Here is a 23,152-nt window from a genome sequence, read left to right on the forward strand (position 1 = left end):
CCAAACCATTCAGGGTGGGAGAGATAGTATATTTATCAACAAAATGCCTTAAAACACTACAAGCCTGTAAAAAACTCAGACCAAAATATATTTGACCTTTTCCAATTAAGAGTCATAAACCCAGTAACAGTAGAATTAGGACAACCCAAAAATCTTAGGCAGATACACCCAATTTTTCATTGCACTTTACTAAAAAGAACAACAGTCACCCCTACGAACAACCCCCCCTCCCCCACACACACACTTCCTATCATGGTGGAAGGAGAACAACACTTTGAGGTGAAAGAAATCCTGGATTCTAGGAAACGCCATGGAGCAATTCAATATCTAGTAGCTTGGAAACACCTTAAGTTTCATACAGAATATCCTAACAAACCGGGCTAACATATTTTAATTCCTGCAGGTAGACCTATCTTTCTTTTGAGGAGGGCAGATTGTCAGAATCCATTTATATTCCATTCATAATTTCCTATCTGCGCAAACCTAAATCTTACCCCATTACTGGATTCTGCCATCCACAAGGAGGGGGAGAGAAGATGCCAATTGGCCACTCCTATGCAAAGATATTTATTCAGCCTGCCTGGAGGCCATCATCAAACATGAGAGGAAGAACGTTTGAACTGAGAAGAACAAAAGGAAGAGGGGGGGGATTCTGGTTTGCATCTCTGACTGGAATTTGAAGGGGAGGGAGTAACGACGCTGTAAATGCATTGAGGTTCTCTTTTCCCATGGAAGGGTTTTGACACATGAAACTTAACTGATCCAGGACTGACCAAATGGACTGAGGGGAGGGGTTTTACTCGGGGACACTTTAAAAGTATCGATCTGTGACACAGTTTCCAGATCCTGTCTAGATTTTCCACCACCAACTATGTTTTAGTAAAAGTTCCTGTTGGGACTTTCCTAAGATGTGGATTGGGGTGGGTTCTGACTGTGTCATCCCTTACAGCCCCACACCCTCAGCAGAGACCTCCTGCAATGGCAGGCTGCAAACTAGTGAAAGCTGGTTTTTTGGAGTATTTTTTCTCTCAACGTGCTGCAGATTGCATTGCACCCTGCCCTCCTCAGCACCCACCCCCAGCCTTGTGGAAGGCTGCAAGAAGCTCCCATCACAGTTTATGTCGCCCCTCCCGTTCTTTTCCTCCCCAACCTCACAGCATGGGGCTGCAGGTGAGACCCACACAGACACAATCATGTGTGCAGGTTCTGGGAGACATGAGCTGAGAGCCACAGAACAGGAGGAAACGATAGAGCAGGGGTGTCAAACTCGATTTCATTGAGGTCCACATCAGGATTGTGGTTGACCCTGGGGGGGCATTGCGGGGGTGGGGGGTGGGCATGGCCAGCTCAACGTTGCCTGTGGTGGTGGGGCGCCTGGGCAGGACTGGGGGATCCATTGTCTCCAGCTGTTGTGATTCAGGGTCAGCCTGTGGGTTCGGCAGTTGGGTCGGACAATTCAGAGGAGGAGGAGGGGGGTATTGGAGAGCCTGCAGAGGAGAGCCCTGAGGCTTCGCAGAGCCCTCAGCCAGGCCCCTCCCATCTGGTCACGATGCAGACCCAGCTGTGTGAGCCTGACAGCGTGGATGAAGATGACCCACAGCTGGCCCTGTTCAAGGATGCCCAACACACGCCTTGAACTGTTTAAAAGGGGAATGTGTGGGAAGGCTGGTTTGCTGAAGGCAACCGTTTGAATAGCTCCTGTTTCATGGTTCATGTTTGGTTTTGCTCTGTTTTATGTCAATAAATTTGGCAGGTTTAGTTCCAGCCTCTTGCCTTTTTGTAAAGGGGTTGTCCCTGCCTTTTCTGCAGGGCCGGTAGTAGGCTGGTACAGAACACCAGCCGAGGAAGGCTAGACTAGGGCAAGCACCATACCCTTGCCCACCAGAGCAGCACTGCTGATCCTCAGGCCATGCAGAGGACCCCCAGGGATGCAGGCTGCCTGGAGCCCTGGGCAGTGAAGAGCAAGTGCCCAGTCCAGCCTGTCCCAAGGGGGCGCCCGACTGTGCTTGCCTTCTCAAGGCCGCTGCTGATTGGCCTACTCTCCTTGGCCCGGTTGCGTGTGTGCAGGAGGGCAAAATGTGTGGGTCAGAGGGAGGACCCACTCCGTCTCCCCGTGAAGAGACCTGGCTTTGTAACCAAAGCATCCTCAGCGTTAGGATGGGAGACCACCAGGAGAGGTCAGGAGGGGACAAAGGGGTGGCGAAAGGGTAGCAGGGCTCCTTATGGCCAAGTGCTAAGGCAGGACTTCCCTCAGAACCTCCCTCCCTCTCATTATAACCTTCCTTCCTTCCTTCCTTCTCCTTTCCTTTTTCCTTCCCTCTTCATTCTCCTTTCCTTTTTCTTCCTTCCCCCTTTTTCTTTTCCCTTTCTCCTTTCCTGTCCCTTCTTGGATGCTCAAATGCAGAAGGGGAAACTTTTCTCGATGCCTCCTCGCCTTGTGGTCAAATGCCACTTTTGCTAGTTGTCTGTGGCCACTTCGAAGACTGAGAACAAACCAGGCCCAGTTTATCCCGTTCTTGCATTTAGTGGGGGCCTCCACAGACAACAGTACAGCAAAACTGTCAAAATGGTGGCTGTGATAGTTGACCAGAGCTCCTCTGTTTTTTAGGTGCAACAGCTTTAGCGTTTAGGAACAGAGGTAGCTTAGTTGCTTTTCTATGAATACATAATCCTTAAAAGAGCTCCCCTGCGGGGACCCTACCATGGTCTAATTGAGACTGGAAATATAGCAAAGGAAAGTATTTTTCCCCACTCTGCTTTGTCCTTATTTTCCCCACTGGAAATGGCTGTTAGCAACACACAAGGAGGGGATACTTTCCTAAGAGTTCACAATTCAAGAATAGCAATGTTAACTTGGATTGCCAATAAAGTACTCCCTGTGACAAAACAGAACACAAAATTGCTTTCTCCTTTGAGCCCAAGTCTCAATGGATACAGGATTGAAGCAGAACTGCGTGAACTGGGGCATCTCCAACCAAATCACCTCTCCTTCCTTCCTCCCCCCCTCCGTTCCTCCCATCCTTCTCATCTCTTTCCTTCCTCCACGCTCAGGAACGAGGGGAAGGGAGAGATTGCCAGTTCTGCCAATGTCCATGGTGCAACCAGCCGTCGCTATCCCACACAGGAGGGGTTGGTCCCAGTGAAAGGAAAGCCTTGTGGCTGAGTGGCTAGGTCAGCGAACGGGCCATGGACTTCCTGGTGGGAGGGGTGGTGGTGGCAGCGCTGATCTACAACCTGGTTGTGACCATCAAAGTCAGAATGTGCTCACCCTTAGATCCACAGGGCACCGCCTTTGGCCCGCCCTCTGGGTGTGCACATAGGAGATGGCCAGCACTGCTGTCCTGCGGGGCAAGACAGCCAACAGGGGCACAAAATTCTTCCTGCTCGCCGCCTCTTGAGTGTGCACAATGGGGTGGGGCGGGGGCACCGGTCGCTGGTTCCAGGGCTGCCCCGTGGATCTAAGGCTGATCACATTCTGGCTTTGATGGCTGGCACCAGGTTGTAGATCAGCGCCCGGTCAGCCTGGGCTGGCCGAGGTGCTGTGGGCTGGTCTTTCCCTGTGTCCAGAGCAGGTCTGCAGATCAGACGCAACCACTTTGTGGGCCGCATCTAGCCCGCGGGCCTTATGTTTGACCTGTCTGACCTAAAAGAAATCTTTTACAAGATGATGTATCGTTGGTATTTAACACCAGACACGTTATCAAAAATGTAGAGAGGTATTTGAAATGAATGTTGGAAATGTAAAGGCAGAGGGGACGTTTTACCATTTAGGGTGGACGTGTGATAAAGCAAGAAAATATTGGAGTGCGACTCATGTTAATACAGAAAATAAATTAAATACAGAAAGAAAACCAGAGACCTTTTTCTTGGGGCTAATGGACAAAAACCTGGGGGGGAAATATGGAACTTTGATGTTATATATGTCAACAGTAGCAAGATTACTCTAGGCACAGAAATGGAAGACTACATCGATTCCTACAATGGAGGAATGCTTACAAATCTCATGGAGCTAACAGAGATGGCTAAATTACCGTATTTATCGGCGTATAACACGCACTTTTTCTTCCTGAAAATAGGGGGCAAATGATGTGTGCGTGTTATACGCCGATATAATGTTAATGACCCATAGTTATTTATTTGAAAATTTTTTCCTGAAATTTCCTTTTTAAAATGAGGTGCGTGTTATACGCCGGTGCGTGTTATACGCCGATAAATACGGTAACTGTACTAATTAAAGAAAAAAATACGAATACTTTTATTGCCACATGGAAAGCACTTCTAGATTTTGTTCTTGAGGTGGAAAAAAAATTAAATTTTGCCAGTGGGCTTTACCAATTAGATAGATTTGATGTTATCAAAATGGCTAGTTTATATTATTTGGCAAAGTAAAACGATGAGGTTTGAAGTTGATACCAATTTCTCACACTCTCAACGGGAGATCAGAAATTAAATTCAAGCCTTCTCTAAACTCATCAACGTTTGCCTCATATGCACTTATTTTGTGCAATAAGAGATGATTTACGCATGAGGAATGGTTCACAGACTGGACATTCGAAATGTTTCACCCCTGTGAGTAAAAGTACATGATTTATAAGGCTAGACTGAATACTGAAATCTTTTCCAAAATCTAGATACATTTACAGTTTCTCTCTGGTGACCTCTGGTGTTTCACAAGCAAAGAAGCGCAACTGTATGTGTCCTCTGGTGTATCACCAGGCTGGAACTGTGGCTGTAACATTTCCCACAATCTGGACATTCAAAGGGTTTCTCTCCTGTGTGAGTCCTCTGGTGTATCACCAGGTTGGAATTCTTACTGAAATGTTTCCCACAATCAGAACATTCAAAGGGTTTCTCTCCTGAGTGAGTCCTCTGGTGTATAACCAAGTGGGAATTCTGAGTGAACCTTTTCCCACATTCAGGACACTCATATGGTTTCTCTCCTGTGTGAATTCTCCGGTGTTTCACCAAGTGAGAATTTGCAATAAATCTTTTCCCACAAAGTGGACACTCATACGGTTTCTCTCCTGTGTGAATCCTCTGGTGTGTCACCAGATTGGAATTTTGGCTGTAACTTTTCCCGCATTCAGGACATTCAAAGGGTTTCTCTCCTGTATGAGTTCTCTGGTGTATCACCAGGCGGGAATTGTGGCTGTAACATTTCCCACATTCAGGACATTCAAAGGGTTTCTCTCCTGAGTGAGTCCTCTGGTGTGTCACCAGGTGGGAATTGTGGCTGTAACATTTCCCGCATTCAGGACAGTCAAAGGGTTTCTCTCCTGTGTGAGACCTCTGGTGTGTCACCAGGTGGGAATTCTGAGTGAATCTTTTCCCACATTCAGGACACTCATACGGTTTCTCTCCTGTGTGAGTCCTCTGGTGTTTCACCAGGTGGGAATTTGTAATGAATTTTTTCCCACATTCAGGACATTGAAAGGGTTTCTCTCCTGTGTGAGACCTCTGGTGCGTCACCAGTTGGGAATTGTGACTGTAAGATTTCCCGCATTCAGGACATTCAAAGGGTTTCTCTCCTGTGTGAGTCCTCTGATGTGCCACTAGGTGGGAATTTTGAGTGAACCTTTTCCCACATTCAGGACACTCATACGGTTTCTCTGTGTGAATCCTCTGGTGTTTCACCAAGTCAGAATTTGTAGTGAATCTTTTACCACATTCAGGACATTCAAAGGGTTTCTCTCCGGTGTGAATCATGTGGTGTTTCACCAGGTAGTAATTTACAACAAAACTTTCCCCACAAACTGTGCATTCAAAGGGTTTCTCTCCTATGTCAGTGCTATGGTGTTTCACCAGGTCAAAATTTGCAATGAATCTTTTCCCACAAAGTGGACACTCATACGGTTTCTCTCCTGTGTGAATCCTCTGGTGGTTTACCAGGTTAGAAACCTTCTTGAAACCTTTCCCACAATCAGTTCATTCAAAGGGTTTCTCTCCTGTGTTGAATCCTTTCATGTATCACAAGGTTAGAACAGGAATTGAAACAGTTTCCCACAATCAGAACATTCAAAGGGTTTATGTCCTGTGTGAGTCCTCTGCTTGGTAAAGCATTTACCACATTGGGACCACTCTGTCCGGTGTGGGTCCTTTTATGAACCAGAAGGGAGCTATTCTGACCAAAGATTTTGTTACGTTAGTAGCATTTGTATGCCTTTTTTCCAGTTTGGATCCTCTTCTACCTAATCACCTATGCTTTTGCAATCTGTGCTTTATACCACAATAGGGACATCTGTGGAACTTTTCCATCCCTGATATTCTAAAGGAAGTCAAAAATGTGTGGTCCCTTTTTTAATGGTGCTTTGATTTCACCTACTGTTTTGTTCCTCCCATTGGGAGTTCTGCATTGTTGTCTGCCCTATTTGAGTATCCAATTGACGTTGTTTTTCCCACTGACTTCCAGATATTTCTCTCTTTTTCTGAATGGAAAAATGACCCCCCTCCTCTTTTCACGTAATGTATCCTGTTCCGCATACTCTTGTTTTTTCCAGCTTGAAATCGCTTCTTGATTTTCTGTTGTCTTTCGCTGGCTGGGATGGGAGAATTGTGTAATTTTCTGAAGAAAATGGAAATATTTTTACTTCTGGCTTGACTTGCTTTACTTTACTTTTCAGAAATTATTCTCACTTCTCCAGAGTGCTTTTACTGCCATCCTCTTTGTCTATAAGATTTTTTAAAAAAGTAAATTTGTTTATACAATGCTTGCAGAAGATGTGAAAAAAAATACAGGTAATTATAGGTGTTCACTTTGAACACTCGTTCAAACTTACATGATGAGCGCCCCCTAGTGCTTACGTAGAACTCCCAAAATTATAAGTATTACAGCATCACAGCAGTAGTTCGTTCTTACTAGTGACCGCAGTGTCTCTGCAACACTCACTCGGGTTATTCCCTCCCTCCCCGCCCCGCCCCGCCCCAGCTGTGGGTCTCCCTAGGCACCAGAACTTCAGTACACACCCTGCGAAGAGGGAGATGGGAATCACGAATGTGGGATACTGCAGTCACCATAAATGTGCAACAATTGGCAGCATCTGAATTGGTGCAACTCCCTTTTCCTGCATTTTCATAACCACAAGCTCAGTGAATAAATGCAGTTCGCATACATGGGCAGAGAGAAACAGGGACGCAGCAGTCACCAGAGAGGGAATCTGGGAATGTAAGAGAGGCAGATTCAGGGGCTCCATCTCAAAGGAAGCCCACCTGGACAGGGCAGCCCATTGGCCAAGCCCACCTGGACGCCTCTCGGCTCTCCCTCACCCGCCTTCCAGACGCCATTCAGCTCTTCCTCCTCGCAGGGTCCCCGCCCTCCCCTCCAGCCTCGCTCCCTCCCAGCCCAGAGCTCCCCCCGTCCTCCCCCTCCTCCTCCTCCCCTCCAGGCACTGGCAGGCTGACCCTCCCCAGCAGCGAGAGGGGAACGTGGGAACGGGGCTGCGCCAAGAGGGGGGGCTGCGGGGCAGGAGGGGGGCTGTTCCTCTGCAGCTCTTCAGCGAGTCGCTCTGGGTCGTTCGAGGGAATTTCACGTGGCTGCGACTCGCAACCTCCTGCCAGCCTCTCCGGGGATTTTGCTTGGGAGAAGCTGGCTGGGAAAGTCACAAGCGGGGATGCGGCGACCCTCGTGAACGTGGAGCGGCTGGCAACGTCCGAACCGAGCAGCCCGACTCGCTCCCGGCTTCTCCTCCGAGCCGCCCCTCAACTCACCTGCCAGCCGCTGCTTCGACCCCGGGAAGAGCTCAAAAGCCCCGCCCCCCGCACGCCTCCTTCCTCCCCTTGAGTGACCCGGAAGAGAAAGTTGCTCTGATTTTCTCCTCGCCTCTCATCCTTTCTAGCAATGCAGTACTCGATGGTTGCAACTCCTCTCACCTCCACCACAGACGCCGCTATCTAGTGGCAGATGCCGCCTATCTGACCGTCATCTCGCGATAGGAGGCCGAAAGTCACGCTTGTCCCGTCTCTGCCTTTGGCGTCTCTGCGAGAGGTTTTCGCTGAGTGCAGAAAAGAGCAAGAAAGATATTTAGCGGACTGGGTGCTAAAACACCTTATGAGCTGGTTGGAGGAAGTTATGTCTAATATAACATTCTCCAAAGCACCTGAAAGCAGGACAAGAAGCAACGGATGGAAACTAGTCAAGGAGAGAAGCAACCTAGAACTAAGGAGAAACTTCCTGACAGTTAGAACAATTAACCAGTGGAACAACCTGCCTCCAGAAGTGGTGAATGCTCCAACACTGGAGGTTTTTAAGAAGAGACTGGACAGCCATTTGCCTGAAATGGGACAGGGTTTCCTGCCTGAGCAGGGGGTTGGACTAGATGACCTCCAAGGTCCCTTCCAACTTTATATTATTATTATTACATAGAAGGACCATGGGTGAACTGATAGCAGTCTTCTGCCAAAGGCAGAGACAGGACAAGCGTGACTTTCGGCATCCCATCGCGAAATGACGGTCGGATAGGCGGGGAACAGAGACTGGTGTGCAGAAGATTCAGATTATTGGTTGGGCTGCAGAGAGGCTTCACTTGTTCGGGCTAAAGTGCCTCATGGAGAGTTTGTGTTTAGATCAGGGGTCACCAGCAACCACGAACACGCAAAGAGCCACTTGGGCCGATTCCCACAGAAAACCTGTGTCAGGGGGGGGGCTTGATTGAGTTTAATTAAAAAAAATAAGAGGGTGCTGTGGATGCCTTCTCTCTCTCTCCCTCACCCTTCCCTACCCTTTTGGCCATGTCCACCCGGCAATAAGAGCCTTGGTGGAGCAGTGGGCTAATGCCTCCTTAAGTAACACCAGCTGCCTGCAATTAGTGCAGGTTTGCATCCCACCAGGCTCAAGGTTGACTCAGCCTTCCATCCTTCCGAGGTAGGTAAAATGAAGACCCAGATTGTTGGGGGCAATAAGCTGACTTTGTAATAATGCTGCTTGGGGTGTGTGTGAAAGCCGTAATAAGCAGGCATATACATAGAATGAAGGCTACTGCTAAGCTTGTAAGCCGCCTTGCGTCTTCGGAGAAGGGCGGGATATAAATGGAATTAAAATAAAAAAAATAAAATAGATAAGTGGGTTTTGGGTTGCAGTTTGGGCACTCGGTCTCTAAAAGTTTTCCACCACTGATACAGACTAACGACCTATTTCTGATTATCAGGTAAAATGAGGACCCAGATTGTTGGGGGCAATAAGCTGACTTTCTAATAATGCCGCTTGGGGGGGGGGGCTAAAAGCCCTAATAAGCAGGCATATACATAGAATGAAGGCTGTTGCTAAGCACATTGCGCTTTAGATTGTAAGCCGCCCTGAGTCTTCGGAGAAGGGCGGGATATAAATGGGATTAAAATAAATAAAATCAAATAAATCAGCAGTACTTTCTGGGTGCTTCTGTTTGCAGAAGTTGTGAAATTCCCCGGCTAGTGTACAGTTAGTCCTTGGGATACAACTGTAATGGGACCTATCAATTATGATTGGGATCCTGCTTTGCTTAACTAACCCTATCCCTGCTGTTCCTGATGCAGCTGTTAAATGAATGTGCAAATCATTAAACTACACTGGCTACTTCACTGTTAGGGGAAACTCTTGGTGGTCCTCGATTTACAACTGTAATTTAGCCTGCAATTACAGTCGTAAATCAAGAGGGTCATTAATGGGTCATCACACAATGTGCCTAATTTCATAACGTTAATACATCCCAGGTGGCCAGAAAAGCCCAACAAGAGACTCCACTTCCTCAGGGTCTTGCGGAAGAACAGGATTGAACAATGGCTAATGACCTTCTTTTACCGGTTTACTATAGAGTGTCCTCTCACCCTGTATTGTGGTTTGGTATGCTGGCCTGACAGCCGCGGATAGGAAGATACAACAGAGGCTGGAGAGGACAGCACAAGACATTGTGGCCTGTCCCCTGACACCACTGGATGACATCGCCAGGGCTCGCTGCCTTGGAAAAGTGAGGAAAATTCTCAGGGACGACTCACACCCTGGTCCGTAGCTTTTTACTCTCCTACCATTGGGTAGGAGATATAGAAGTATAGCCAGCCACACCAATAGGCTGAAGAACAGCTTCTATCCATGGGCTATCAGGCTCCTGAACGGGAAATAACTCTTATGTATGACTGACTTGCGAGGCCGGTGTGTTGTGCAATTACCTCACATGGTGTAATAAGATGGTGGGTTTGTTGTCACTGTGAGCTGTGGTGGTGGGGACACGAAGGGAGGCTCAGCCAATCTCAATGTATACATATTGTACTTTGACAATAAAGTTTCATTCATTTCATTATTAAAAACGTGAAAACTTGATTAGGAAACTACAGATTTCTGCTAAATTTAAAGATGGAAGAACAAGAAGTAAAAAACAATGATAAAATGGGCAAAAAAGCATTGAATAATGTATAGACTTGGAAGACTGGCAGAAACTGGGATAGAAATATCAGATTGAGTAAAGCAGTCTTATATAAAGGAAATTTGTATGTTTTATAGATGGCATATGACACCTAAGATTAGCAAAAATGTTTAAAAGCACTTTGAATAATTGTTGGAAATGTAAACAAAGGCCAGGTACTTACTATCCTATCTGGTGGACATGCCCTAAAGCAAAAAAAGTTTTGGGTTAAGATACATGCTTGGAAAAGATGACTAAAAGACAGATATAATTTAAGCCAGAATTGTTTTTGTTAGAAATATGAGGATCTAATTATGAGAAGGAGAATGAATATTTAATATTGCATGTACTGACAGCAGCAAGAATAGCATTTGCCCAATACTGGAAAAATGAAAACTTACAAATTGAAGAAGTTTTAATTAAAAAGATCTTAGAATGTGCAGAAATTGATAGACTGACGTTAGAGATTAAAGAGAAGATTCAGTTTATTATAGAACAGGGGTGTCAAACTCAATTTCATTCAGGGCTGCATCAGCATTGCGGTTGCCCTCAAGAGGCCAGGTGGGTATGGCCAGGGTGGGTGTGGCCTACTGGGTGGGCGTGGCTAGAGTGCATATGGCCTACTGGGTGGGCATGGCCAGCTCTACATCGCTTGCATCAAGGGTGCCTATGGGGGCCTGGGCAAGAGTGGGACAGATCTGGGGGTCTCTGGTAGGAGAGTCTCTAGGTCAGGGCCAAGGCAGTGGGGGCAGGTCCCTCACTGTTTCCAAGATGGCTTCACGGGCCACATGTAACCACTTCACGGGCTGGATCCGGCCCCCAGGCCTTGTGTTTGACATATCTCCTATAGAACATGGGATAATTTTTACCAATGGTTACGAAAACGAACTAGTGAGACATGAATGTGATATGTTACTTTGAATATATATTAGAAAGAATGACATGTATTAACTGATACTGTTTTTGATTATCGTTTATTACACTCTCTACAGTTATCTATTACTATATTAACTATTGTTAATTCAACCTATCTACCTGGACTATAGCCTGTTTGCTAAAGAATGAAAATGTTATTGGGGGACAACCCCAGTGTTGATCCCAACCCTGTCCTGATCCCAACCCCAATCCTGATCCCTACCCCACCCTAAACGCTAATCCCTAACCCAATCCTATTTTACCCCTAACCCTATAAAATTCAATAAAATCCTGTAAAAAAAGATGATTTACACCTGAAGAATCATTCGCAGATTGGACATTTCAAATGTTAACTCCTCTGTGTGATATATGATGTATAAGATTAGACCTAATACTGAAATCTTTTTCCAAAATCTGGACGCTTTTACAATTTCGCTCCTGTATGTGTCCTCTGGTGTGTCACCAGACTGAAATTGTGGCTGTAACATTTCCCACAATCCGGACATTCAAAGGCTTTCTCTCCTGTGTGAATCCTCTGATGTGTCACCAGGTGGGAAATCTGACGGAAACTTTTCCCACAAACTGGACACTCATGTGGTTTCTCTCCTGTGTGAGTTCTCTGGTGTGTCACCAGGTGGGAAATCTGACTGAAACTTTTCCCACAATCAGGACATTCAAAGGTTTTGTCTCCTGTGTGAGTCCTCTGGTGTATCACCAGGCTGGAATTGTGGCTGTAACATTTCCCACAATCTGAACATTCAAAGAGTTTCTCTCCTGTGTGAGACCTTTGATGTGACATCAGGTTGAAATTCCGAGTGAAAGATTTCCCACAATCAGGACATTCAAAGGGTTTCTCTCCTGTGTGAGTCATCTGGTGAATCACAAGGCTAGAATTGTGACCGAAACTTTTCCCACAAACTGGACATTCATATGGTTTCTCGCCTGTGTGAGTCCTTTGGTGAGTCACAAGGATGGAATTCTGACTGAAATGTTTCCCACAATCAGGACATTCAAAGGGTTTCTCTCCTGTGTGAGTCCTCTGATGTGTCACCAGGTGCGAACTGCAGCTGAAACGTTTTCCACAATCAGGGCATTCAAAGGGTTTCTCTCCTGTGTGAGTCCTCTGATGTGTCACTAGCTCATAATTACTGTTGAAACTTTTCCCACAATCTGAACATACAAAGGGTTTCTTTCCTGTGTGAGTCCTCTGATGTATCACCATGTTGGAATTCTGACTGAAACTTTTCCCACAATCAGGACATTCAAAGGGTTTCTCTCCTGTGTGAGTCCTCTGGTGTATCACCAGGTTGGAATTCTGACTGAAACTTTTCCCACAATCAGGACATTCAAAGGGTTTCTCTCCTGTATGTGTCCTTCGGTGTATCACCAGGCTGGAACTGTAGCTGTAACATTTCCCACAATCCGGACATTCAAAGGGTTTCTCGCCTGTGTGAATCCTCTGGTGTATCACCAGGCTGGATTTCTGCCTGAAACTTTTTCCACATTCAGGACATTCAAAGGGTTTCTCTCCTGTGTGAGTCCTCTGGTGTATCACCAAGTGGGAATTTTGACGGTACTTTTTCCCACATTCAGAACACTCAAAGGGTTTCTCTCCTGTGTAAGTCCTCTGGTGGTTTACTAGGTCTGAATTTCTAATAAAACCTTTCCCACAAACTGGACACTCATAGAGTTTCTCTCTTGTGTGATTCCTCTGGTGTCTCACAAGGTGGGAATTTGTAATGAAACTTTTCCCACACTCAGGACATTCAAAGGGTTTTTCTCCGGTGTGAGTCATCTGGTGTTTCTCCAGGTAGTAATTTACAGCAAAACATTTCTCACAAACTGGACACTCCTATGGTTTCTCTCCTGTGTCAATTTGTTTGGTAAAGCATTTACCGCATTGGGAGCACTTGTAGGTCATCTGTTCTGTATGGATCCTTTTATGAACCACAAAGGAGATATTCTGACCAAAGATTTTGTTACATTAGTAGCACTTGTATGCCTTTTTTCCAATTTGGATCCTCTTCTACGTAATCACCTATGCTTTTGCAATCTGTGCTTTATACCACAATAGTGAGATCTGTGGAGCTCTTCCACCAATGATATGCTGGAGGAAGTCAAAAATGTGTGTGGTCCCTTGTTTAGTGGTGCTTTGATTTCACCGTTTTCTTCCTTCCATTGGGAATTCTACGTTACTGTCTGCCCTATTTGAGTGTCCAATTGACCTTTTCTTCCCCATTGACTTTCAGATATTTCCCACTTTTTCTAAATGGAAAAATGATCCTCTTTGCCTTGTCATGTAACCTATCCTTGTGTTCCACATACTCCACTATTTCCAGCTTGAAATCTTTTCTTGATTTACTCTTGCCTTTCGCCTGCTGGGATGGGAGAATTGTGTAATTTTCTGAAGGAAATGGAAAATATTTTGATTTCTGGCTTGATATGTTTTCCTTTTCAAAACTTATTCTCACTTCTCCAGAGTGCTCTTATTGCCATCCTCTTTGTCTGTAAGATTTCAAGAAAAGTGTAGGTTTAATTGTTGACACAATGCTTGCAGATGTGAAAAAAGGAAAAAAAACATACATTTAAAAAGCAAACATGCCACAATGCTAACCTCTTATATTAATTATGATTCATCAGACATTCCAGAGATCCAACTTCAAATATCCATTCAATCATGAAATTCCCTTGACTTGCATCAGTCATAAACGGTAAGCACTGCTATGGGTTATCATAAAATATATCTGGAAGTCTGGCGGATAGATTATACAACTGCAGATATATGGAAAGAGTAATAAAAATACATATACCTATATCTATGTGGAAAATTCATGTTTTCAGCCTGAAGAAAAAAGATTACTGTCAAACCTTCTGAGCTAATTTTTAGAGGTGTGGGGGCTTTAATTGATAAAATGATGTCTAAAGCCTCTGCAAGATTTGCACATGGAACTCCTGGGTTGCAAATAAGGGCAGAAACTACTCTTCACAATCCCTCAGCTGACATCCCAATTGAAGTACCCCTCACTTAATGACTGCAATTGGGATTGGCATGTTGGCTATTAAGCAGCCCGATCATTAAGCATGACATTGGCATGATAGTGCCAACTTACAACTACTCCTCTGGACTTGTTAAGCAAATCACCATGGGTTGTTAAAGGCAATTTCACATGACTGTAGCTTGCAATTTCCTGCCGGTATACCCATTGATTTTGCTTGTCACAAGATAGCTGGGAAATCACAGATGGGTATTATGAATGTGGGATATTGCAGCCAAAATAAACATGCAACTATTGGCAGCATCCGAATTGGTGCAACTCCCTTTTCCTGCATTTTCACATTTACAAACTGAGAACAAATGGTAAATGAGGACTACTTATATAACTGAACATCCTGAAAGGACTTCAATAGCTATTTTTTAAAAAGTGCTGGCTTAAGAACAGTTGAACCTCGTTAATACACACATGGGGTGCCAATACGAAATACAGTGCTTGTGAGCTACAAATGGAATTTAAAAAAATAAATAAAAATCCCAGAAAAAAAATAGTGGCAGATTCAATCTGACAATGTTGCCAAGAAAACAGCAGGTCCACAAGAGAATAATGAGAGTTGAAAGGGACATCGGACGTCTTCTAGTCCAATCTCCTGCTTAGGCAGGAAACCTATATCATTCTGGACAAATGGCTGTCCAATGTCTTCTTAAAAACCTCCAGTCATGAAACACCCACAACGTCTGGAGGCAAGCTGTTTCATTAATTGTTCTCACTGACAGAAACTTTCTCCTAATTCTAGCTTGGATCTCTTTTTGATAAGTCTCCCTCTGTTGCTTCTTGATCTGGTCTACCACACTTTGGCAGACGGGTCAATCCCCTCTTCTATGTGACACTCCCTCCAATTTTGAAAGAGTGCCATCATTTAAACACAAACTCTCCATGCGGCATTTTAGTCCAACAACTGAAGCCTCTCTGCAGCCCAACCAATAAACTGGCTCTTCTGCACACCAGTCTCTGTTCCCCCAAATGCCCTGCAGGCAGTTATTGGAGCTCCCAGGCCTGTCCCTTGACCGGAAATTCTGTTATCTTTCTGAATATTATCACAGAACCCCGTGATCTCTTTGGAAAGCTGTTTCTAAAAAAAACAGTGCAGAGCTTTTTCTTTTAGTGTAGATTATGCAGCCCATAAAAGAATTACAATTAATACTGAAAACCTCCGTGGTGCTGCTCCCTTACATGGGCAGAGAGAAACAGGGAAGCAGCAGTCACCAGAGAGGGAATCTGGGCACCTAAGAGAGGCAGATTCAGGGGCTCCATCTCAAAGGAAGCCCACCTGGACAGGCCTGTCCCTTGACCGGAAATTCTGTTATCTTTCTGAATATTACCACAGAACCCTCTTGATCTCTTTGGAAAGCTGTTTGTAAAAAACAGTGAAAAGCTTCTTTTTCAGGGTAGATTAAACAACTCATAAAAGAACTAACATTGAAATTGGAAAACCTCCACAGACAGGGCTGTTCACTGATATGAGCAGAGGGAAACAGGGACACAGCAGTCTCCAGAGGGGAAATCCGGGCACGTTAAGAGAGGCAGATTCAGGGGCTCCATCTCAAAGGAAGCCCACCTGGACAGGGCAGCCCATTGGCCAAGCCCACCTGGACGCCTCTCGGCTCTCCCTCACCCGCCTTCCAGACGCCATTCAGCTCCTCCTCCTCGCAGGGTCCCCGCCCTCCCCTCCAGCCTCGCTCCCTCCCAGCCCAGAGCTCCCCCCGTCCTCCCCCTCCTCCTCCTCCCCTCCAGGCACTGGCAGGCTGACCCTCCCCAGCAGCGAGAGGGGAACGTGGGAACGGGGCTGCGCCAAGAGGGGGGGCTGCGGGGCAGGAGGGGGGCTGTTCCTCTGCAGCTCTTCAGCGAGTCGCTCTGGGTCGTTCGAGGGAATTTCACGTGGCTGCGACTCGCAACCTCCTGCCAGCCTCTCCGGGGATTTTGCTTGGGAGAAGCTGGCTGGGAAAGTCACAAGCGGGGATGCGGCGACCCTCGTGAACGTGGAGCGGCTGGCAACGTCCGAACCGAGCAGCCCGACTCGCTCCCGGCTTCTCCTCCGAGCCGCCCCTCAACTCACCTGCCAGCCGCTGCTTCGACCCCGGGAAGAGCTCAAAAGCCCCGCCCCCCGCACGCCTCCTTCCTCCCCTTGAGTGACCCGGAAGAGAAAGTTGCTCTGATCTTCTCCTCGCCTCTCATCCCTTCTAGCAATGCAGTACTCGATGGTTGCAACTCCTCTCACCTCCACCACCAACGCCGCTTTCTAGTCTCAGATGCCGCCTACCTGACCGACATCTCGCGATAGGAGGCCGAAAGTCACGCTTGCTCCGCCTCTGCCTTTGGCGTCTCTGCAGAAGGCACCCCGAGGAAACCTGGATGGAGTATTTTAAGTGCAGCAGTAATTCATTAGTAACGCTTCATCTTGATGCTATCCTTCTGCAGATGCAGAGTAGGACTGCATTCACTTTTTCTGCAGCTGCGTGGCATCGCTAGCTCCTACTTAGGTGATTGTCCACTGGCAGTCCTAGATCCGTCACAGTTAGTGATGTTGAGAAAGATACAAACTCTTTTTTTTAAATTCCATTTATATCCCGCCCTTCTCCGAAGACTCAGGGCGGCTTACAAGCTTAGCAGTAGCCTTCATTCTATGTATATGCCTGCTTATTAGGGCTTTCACACACACCCCAAGCGGCATTATTACAAAGTCAGCTTATTGCCCCCAACAATCTGGGTCCTCATTTTACCTGATAATCAGAAATAGGTCGTTAAGTCTGTATCAGTGGTGGAAAACTTTTAGAGACCAAGTGCCCAAACTGCAACCCAAAACCCACTTATCTATTTTATTTTATTTTTTTATTTTAATTCCATTTATATCCTGCCCTTCTCCGAAGACTCAGGGCGGCTTACAAAGTAGCAGTAGCCTTCATTCTATGTATATGCCTGCTTATTAGGGCTTTCATACACCCCCCCCCAAGCGGCATTATTACAAAGTCAGCTTAATTGCCCCCAACAATCTGGGTCCTCATTTTACCTACCTCGGAAGGATGGAAGGCTGAGTCAACCTTGAGCCTGGTGGGATGCGAACCTGCACTAATTGCAGGCAGCTGGTGTTACTTAAGGAGGCATTAGCCCACTGCTCCACCAAGGGTTCTATAATCTATAATCTTCTATAGATGCGCGTTTAGTTTTTCATGCCAAAGTGTAAAACCTTTTTTCACCGCTGAATTGCATTTTGCTCTAAAGAGCCCAGTGTTCCAGGTTTGGCTATTCCCCCCCCTTCTCTCCCTTCGTCTTAAATCATTTAGAATAATGAAATACGGTACAAACCTGGAAGCATGCTACCATATTGGTTCCCATCCACATCTAGTCAAGTCACCCTCAGCTTACAACTATTTGTTTAGTGAACGCTTGAAGTTATGATGATCATGAAAACCGTGACCGCTTTTCATTCTTACAACTCTTGCAGCATCCCCGTGGTCATGTGATAAATTTCAGATGTTTGGCAGCTGCCGTGCACTTCTGACAGTTGTAGGGTCACGTGATCACCTTTTACAACCTTCTGACAAGGAAAACTAATGGGGAAGTCAGATTCACTTAACAACTCTGCGAAAAACATGATAAAATGGAGCAAAACTCACTCAACAACTGTCTTGCTTAGCAATGGAAATTTTGGCCTGTTTTAGTTGTATGTCAAGGACTACCTGTAATATCTTTTGGTCTTCATTCTTGCAGAGTCTAAATCTCGCTAGAGGGCTGAATTGCTCTGAGCAGCCTTCCCAGTTTCCACAGGAGGTAGATTATTCCCAGGCAGGCAAAACCCTCAGATGGCACAAGTTAGCAGAAAGCCGATCTAAACATTCCAGCACTTTCTTAGGGGAGACTTTCAGTGGAGATCAAAACCTCTCTACACCCCAAATCTTTATGACTGATTTCCTGTGGCTCCCAAGGACTTAGGACAGGAAAGCACCATCAGGTGAGACGCTATAGGAGGGGCATCTACACTCCTGCCTGTCAGGGCTGCAACCAAGAGCACCCACCATGAAGCTTCATTCCTGAAGGAGGAAACTTTACATCTGCTGATGCGAAATGCCGATTACACTGGGGTCTGAGCCTGTTCCGTCGATACCTAGCCCATATTGATTGTTGACCCCTTTCCAGGAATGCGATCCCAACCAATTTTGTGGGACCGGGAATGTCAAATTTATTAAGTTGCAATTATGCCGGTGGCAGGAGGAGTTTGCTGGCAACCTGGTAATATAAAGTGTTTTATGCTGATTATACCTGGGTATGGTATCTGGATGGACAGTCATTCCTCGGGACTGAAAATCCACACATTTCCAGTCCCCACAATAGGTGCCTCTGCCGCAAGAGTCACGGTAGTCGGATCGTCGGGCGCATAGATACTTTTCATTGTTGGAGTAAGTTCGCCGCCATTCTAAAGATCCGCATGTACTGGCCCCTTCGTCCATGGCTCTGCACGCATCAAAGATGACAGATTGAGAAACCTCTTTGTTATAAAAATCATGACTAACCAGAAGAGCTGACCCTGCTTCAATTTTAATTGTGTATCGATGAGTGGGTCCCTTTGGATTGAAACATTGAATCTTACCAGCATCAATACAGATGGAGTATGATGTACCATTATAGGTGCATTGATGTGAAAGTTTGGTTTTGCAAGATAGGTGAGTGTGAAAAATCAATGTTCTAGTTATGAGGGTGCCTTGTTTGGTGGTTGCCATGCAAAGTTCACATTGTCCTTTAGTCTGAAGCACCGCGGTCGTATGAGTTGGTAATGTTAATGAAAAACCGATAAGAGTCACAAACCATATTGTCGTCTTTAGCGGGGTCCATAGTTGTTTTTGTGGAGGCATGATATGGGCGAACATGACGACCGGGGATCCACAGCACTTTGTCTGGAAGTTGAACAGCTGCGTAGCCTCTGCCCCAGGTGATAAGGTCTGCAGGGCCTTGCCAAATCAGGTCTGGAAGTTGTCGGTACCAAACCTGTGGCTTAGGGAGATCTGAAGAAGAAGAAGAAGAAAAATGCCGCTCTGCAGCTGTGGTTAAGGGATGGCCAGTCAAGTTTGAAAAGTTCAGAGTGTAGAGGCAAAGGTTAAGAATTTCTTGCACTGCTGTGAGGTTGGGGCTTCGTTTTCCCCCGTTCTGATTTTTATAGCGATCTAAAGCATGTTTCAAGGTTTGGTTAGCTCTTTCCACCAAGGCTTGGCCTTGGCTATTATATGGAATTCCAAATTTGTGTGTGATTTGCCAATGATGACAAAATTCTGCCATGGCTTGACTGCTATAAGCAGGGCCATTATCTGTTTTGAGTTCTTTTGGACATCCCAGCACTGCAAAGGTCCGAATACAATGATTAATGACATGTTTGGTGGCTTCTCCCCTTTGGGGGGTAGCCATGATGAATCCTGAAAAGGTATCAATTGAAACATGCAAATACTTCCATGGGGCAAATGGTGCATATTGTGTGACATCCATTTGCCAAATTTGGCAAGGCTCCAATCCCCTTGGATTGACACCCATAGGGATTGCAGTGGCTTGTTGACTGCAGGTTGGACACTGCTGGCGAATTGCAATAGCTTCTGCAGCGGTGATGCCAAACTGCTTTTGCAAAGCTTTGGAATTTTGATGAAAATATGAATGACTTTCCCAGGGGGTGAGGGGTTGCAAAGAACAGGCTGAAGGTCCGGAGGCAGCCTGATCTGCAACATTGTTTCCCTCTTGCAAAAAACCTGGAAAAGGCTGATGACTAGGAATGTGAGCGACAAAAATAGGATGTTGGCGTTCAAAAAGCAAATTTTGCAAGGTTAAAAAAAGTTGTAACAAATCTGGTTGAATGGATGGGGATAAATAAGATCCATAAATCACTTGAATTGTGTGATAAACATAAAAGCTATCCACAATAAGATTCAAAGGTTGAAAGGAAAAAAGTTGACAAGCCAAAATTGAAGCAGCCAGTTCAGCTTTTTGAGCTGACCGCTGGGGTGTTGTTTGCTTGGTTATCCATTGACCATTTTCCAACCAGGCACAGGCGCCACACTCCTTGCTCCCATCTGCAAAAACTGTAACAGCCGAATGTAAGGGGTGAGGAGACAAGGGTGACAACCAGGCAATGGATATAGTGCGAACAATTTGCAAACGATAATCGGGTGGTGGGTGGCAAGAAACCTTGCCATGCCAATCAGCTAAGGAAAATTGCAATTCACTTGAGGTTTGAAAAAATGATTCCCAAATTTGCAAAGACATAGGCACAAAAAGAGTGTCTATCTCCAGCCCAATCAAGGCTTTCGTTCGGTGACAGATTTTAAAAATCAATTGAGCCAATTGTGCTTCTCTGGTTAAAACAGAAACTTTGGGCGTGTGGGATAAATGAATCCACTCCAAAATTTTCAATTGGTTAGCACATTAAACAATAGCAGCAGTAAATAGTCCAAGCGTGTTTCCCATCATGCAACATCCACCTCTCACTTTCTTGTACTTCCCATGTTTCTCCCTATCCATATTTCTATAGTACATTCTTGTTCCTTCAGCATTCTAAGGCTTGTGTTAAGGCATACAATTCATGCATGCAATTCACAAATCTGTGCAAACCAAGTTAAAAACCACTTTTCTGTTTCTCCCTTCTATTATCCATTCATTCACTGCCCTTCTGCCATTCTGGCCTAACTTCTGTCTTTTTTGCTTTCACAGCTTCTATCAACTTTTGCTTGAGCCAACTGTTTCTCTTAGCTATTAATCAATCCTCTACATTTCTCTTCTCCAAAAGTATTGAAGATTCCATAATCATATTTGGATTCAGTGTATCTTTATTAACAATCTCAGAACCTGTTGTAAGGCATAAAATCCACAGGTTAGTGCTGATTAAGGGAGGGAAATTCTCCCAGATATCACCTTCTATCAATGTGTCCTGCACACAGACACAAAAACATCAAAAACAAAAAAACAAAAACAAAAAACAACTCCACAAAAAGATCAGAGTAATTTCTTTTGGGTGATGTATAACTAAAACTCAAAGAATTCCAAAAAACTTGTCCAACAAAGAATCTCTCCTCTTTCGAGTAAAAAAAATTGCAAGCTGAAACTGCAAGAGTGGGCATCAAGTTTCACATCCACCCCCCTTCTCAGACTGGAATTCTAAGCAGAGAAAAAAAAATGGTTAAAAGGACCAGCCACCCCCCCTCCTTCTGGCTGTCTCTCCCTTTCTCACTCTTAAAGTAACACAGCGGGGTTGGGGGGGGAGTAAAAGAAACTTTACAAAAATCTCACCACCAAAAAAATAAAAAATAAAAATAGTTTGCTCTCCTTTACATGCATTTACTCTCACACATCATCCATGGCTTTTACAACAATAAAATCTGCAGTTTTGAGGGCTAACACACTCACATTTACATATCAGCAAATTAACTCATTCACTTCCATTCTGACTGCTTGCATAAACAATTTCACATACAAAAATTTCATTTCATACTTTCTCCAGACAAACCATACATTATTAAATAAGGCCTTTTTGTTTGGTGGTATCAGAGAGGATTTTAACCCTCTTCCAAGTCTTGGAAATAACACAGAACAACACAGACAGACATATATACACAGATACTATTAAAACAACATTTATTTAGACATATGGCTTGTCCTACGAGAGGCGAGAAAAATCATGAGGTGATTCCAACCGAACATGGTTTCTATAGGGCCCTTTAACCATCTCCTATTTTTCTCACCATTCCAAGTCCAAGCTTAATGTTCCAAATGTCCATATATATATATATATATATATATATATATATATATAACAAAACAAAACACACATATCAATTTGGGGTTTTAGGCCAAAGCAATAGTCCAAAAAGCTAGATTAAAAGAAAAAGATAGAAGAAAAACTTGGTTTTATTTCTTTGATTTTTCTTTTCTTTAGGTTTACAACAACAACTACTTTCCTATTTTTTGATTTGGTAGACCAGATTTGTCAATTTAATGGGAAGCTAGATCTCAGACAACTCCAGGCAGTTGAAATCAACAGGCGCGCCCCTGGACTTTACTGAGAACAGCTCGCCCCAAGAGGCTCTTTCAAGCCCCACATTTGGTCGCCAAGATTGTGAGACATGCGTTTAAATAATCAGCAAGAGTGGCATTTGGCATGGAAATAATTGATTTTAACAATTTTTTACAGTCTTCATTAGCATTTTCATAAGCCAATTTTAACAGGAGTTCATTTCGGGCATATTCATTGTCTATTTGCCTTGTTATTTCTTCCTGCAGTCTATCCACAAAGTCTGAATAAGCCTGATTGGGATCTTGATAAACTTTTGCAAAAGAAAAGACATTTTAGCTTTTCCCTGAGGATATCTTGTGGAAAGCTGCTAAAGCCCCTTCCTGTATCAAATTAAAAGCCTCCCTTGGGCTTTGAGCCTGTTGGTCATTTGTAACGAATTGTCCTGTGCCAAATAATTGATCCCTATCTACCCCTTGAGGTAATCCAGCAAGAATTTTTTTCTATATTTCTTTTTTATACTCAGATTCCCAAACTACATATTGTGAAGGTGTCAATATCATGTGTGCAATGGACTTCCAGTTCCTCCAGCTGCCAGAGCTGGTTAGATGTTTACTGGATAGCAAGACAAATCTCCCAATGTTAGCTGTCCTGATCGGGCGGCTTGTCTAACAGAATTTGCCACCATTCCTTCTTAGGATAATTGTTAATTGCTTCTGGCAGAGCCTGAGGGGCACTGGGAGCTGCAGCTGAGGTGCCCTGCTGAGTTTCTCCCGGCTGAGTAGGTTCCTCATAAGGAGGGGGAGCCGGAGAAACGGAAAAGGCTTCTTTAAGTC

At 45.0% G+C, this 23,152-nt stretch overlaps 3 protein-coding genes across 4 annotated transcripts in view; 2 read left to right on the plus strand and 1 right to left on the minus strand.

Annotated features, from left to right (window-relative positions):
- Positions 1–23,152, plus strand: part of LOC310636861 (uncharacterized protein) — a 422,701-nt gene that overhangs the window by 31,038 nt on the left and 368,511 nt on the right. The window lies entirely within an intron of this gene.
- LOC310636858 (uncharacterized protein) overlaps positions 1–23,152 on the plus strand; it is a 342,152-nt gene that overhangs the window by 10,114 nt on the left and 308,886 nt on the right. The window lies entirely within an intron of this gene.
- LOC310635617 (uncharacterized protein) lies at positions 4,461–7,754 on the minus strand. Of its 2 annotated transcripts, none has more exons than XM_083354762.1 (2): positions 7,705–7,754; positions 4,461–6,667 (listed from the first exon to the last, which is right to left on the minus strand). In XM_083354762.1, exon 2 carries the CDS (start codon positions 5,704–5,706, stop codon positions 4,669–4,671), a length of 1,038 nt encoding a protein of 345 aa, XP_083210888.1. In that variant the 5' UTR covers positions 5,707–6,667; positions 7,705–7,754; the 3' UTR covers positions 4,461–4,668. The 2 variants fall into 2 exon arrangements, with proteins under 2 accessions (XP_083210888.1, XP_083210889.1); XM_083354763.1 differs by having other exon boundaries at positions 4,461–6,562; positions 7,705–7,742.

This window comes from Vipera ursinii (assembly GCF_947247035.1).
Source record: "Vipera ursinii genome assembly, chromosome: 2".
Classification (NCBI taxonomy): Eukaryota; Metazoa; Chordata; class Lepidosauria; order Squamata; family Viperidae; genus Vipera; species Vipera ursinii.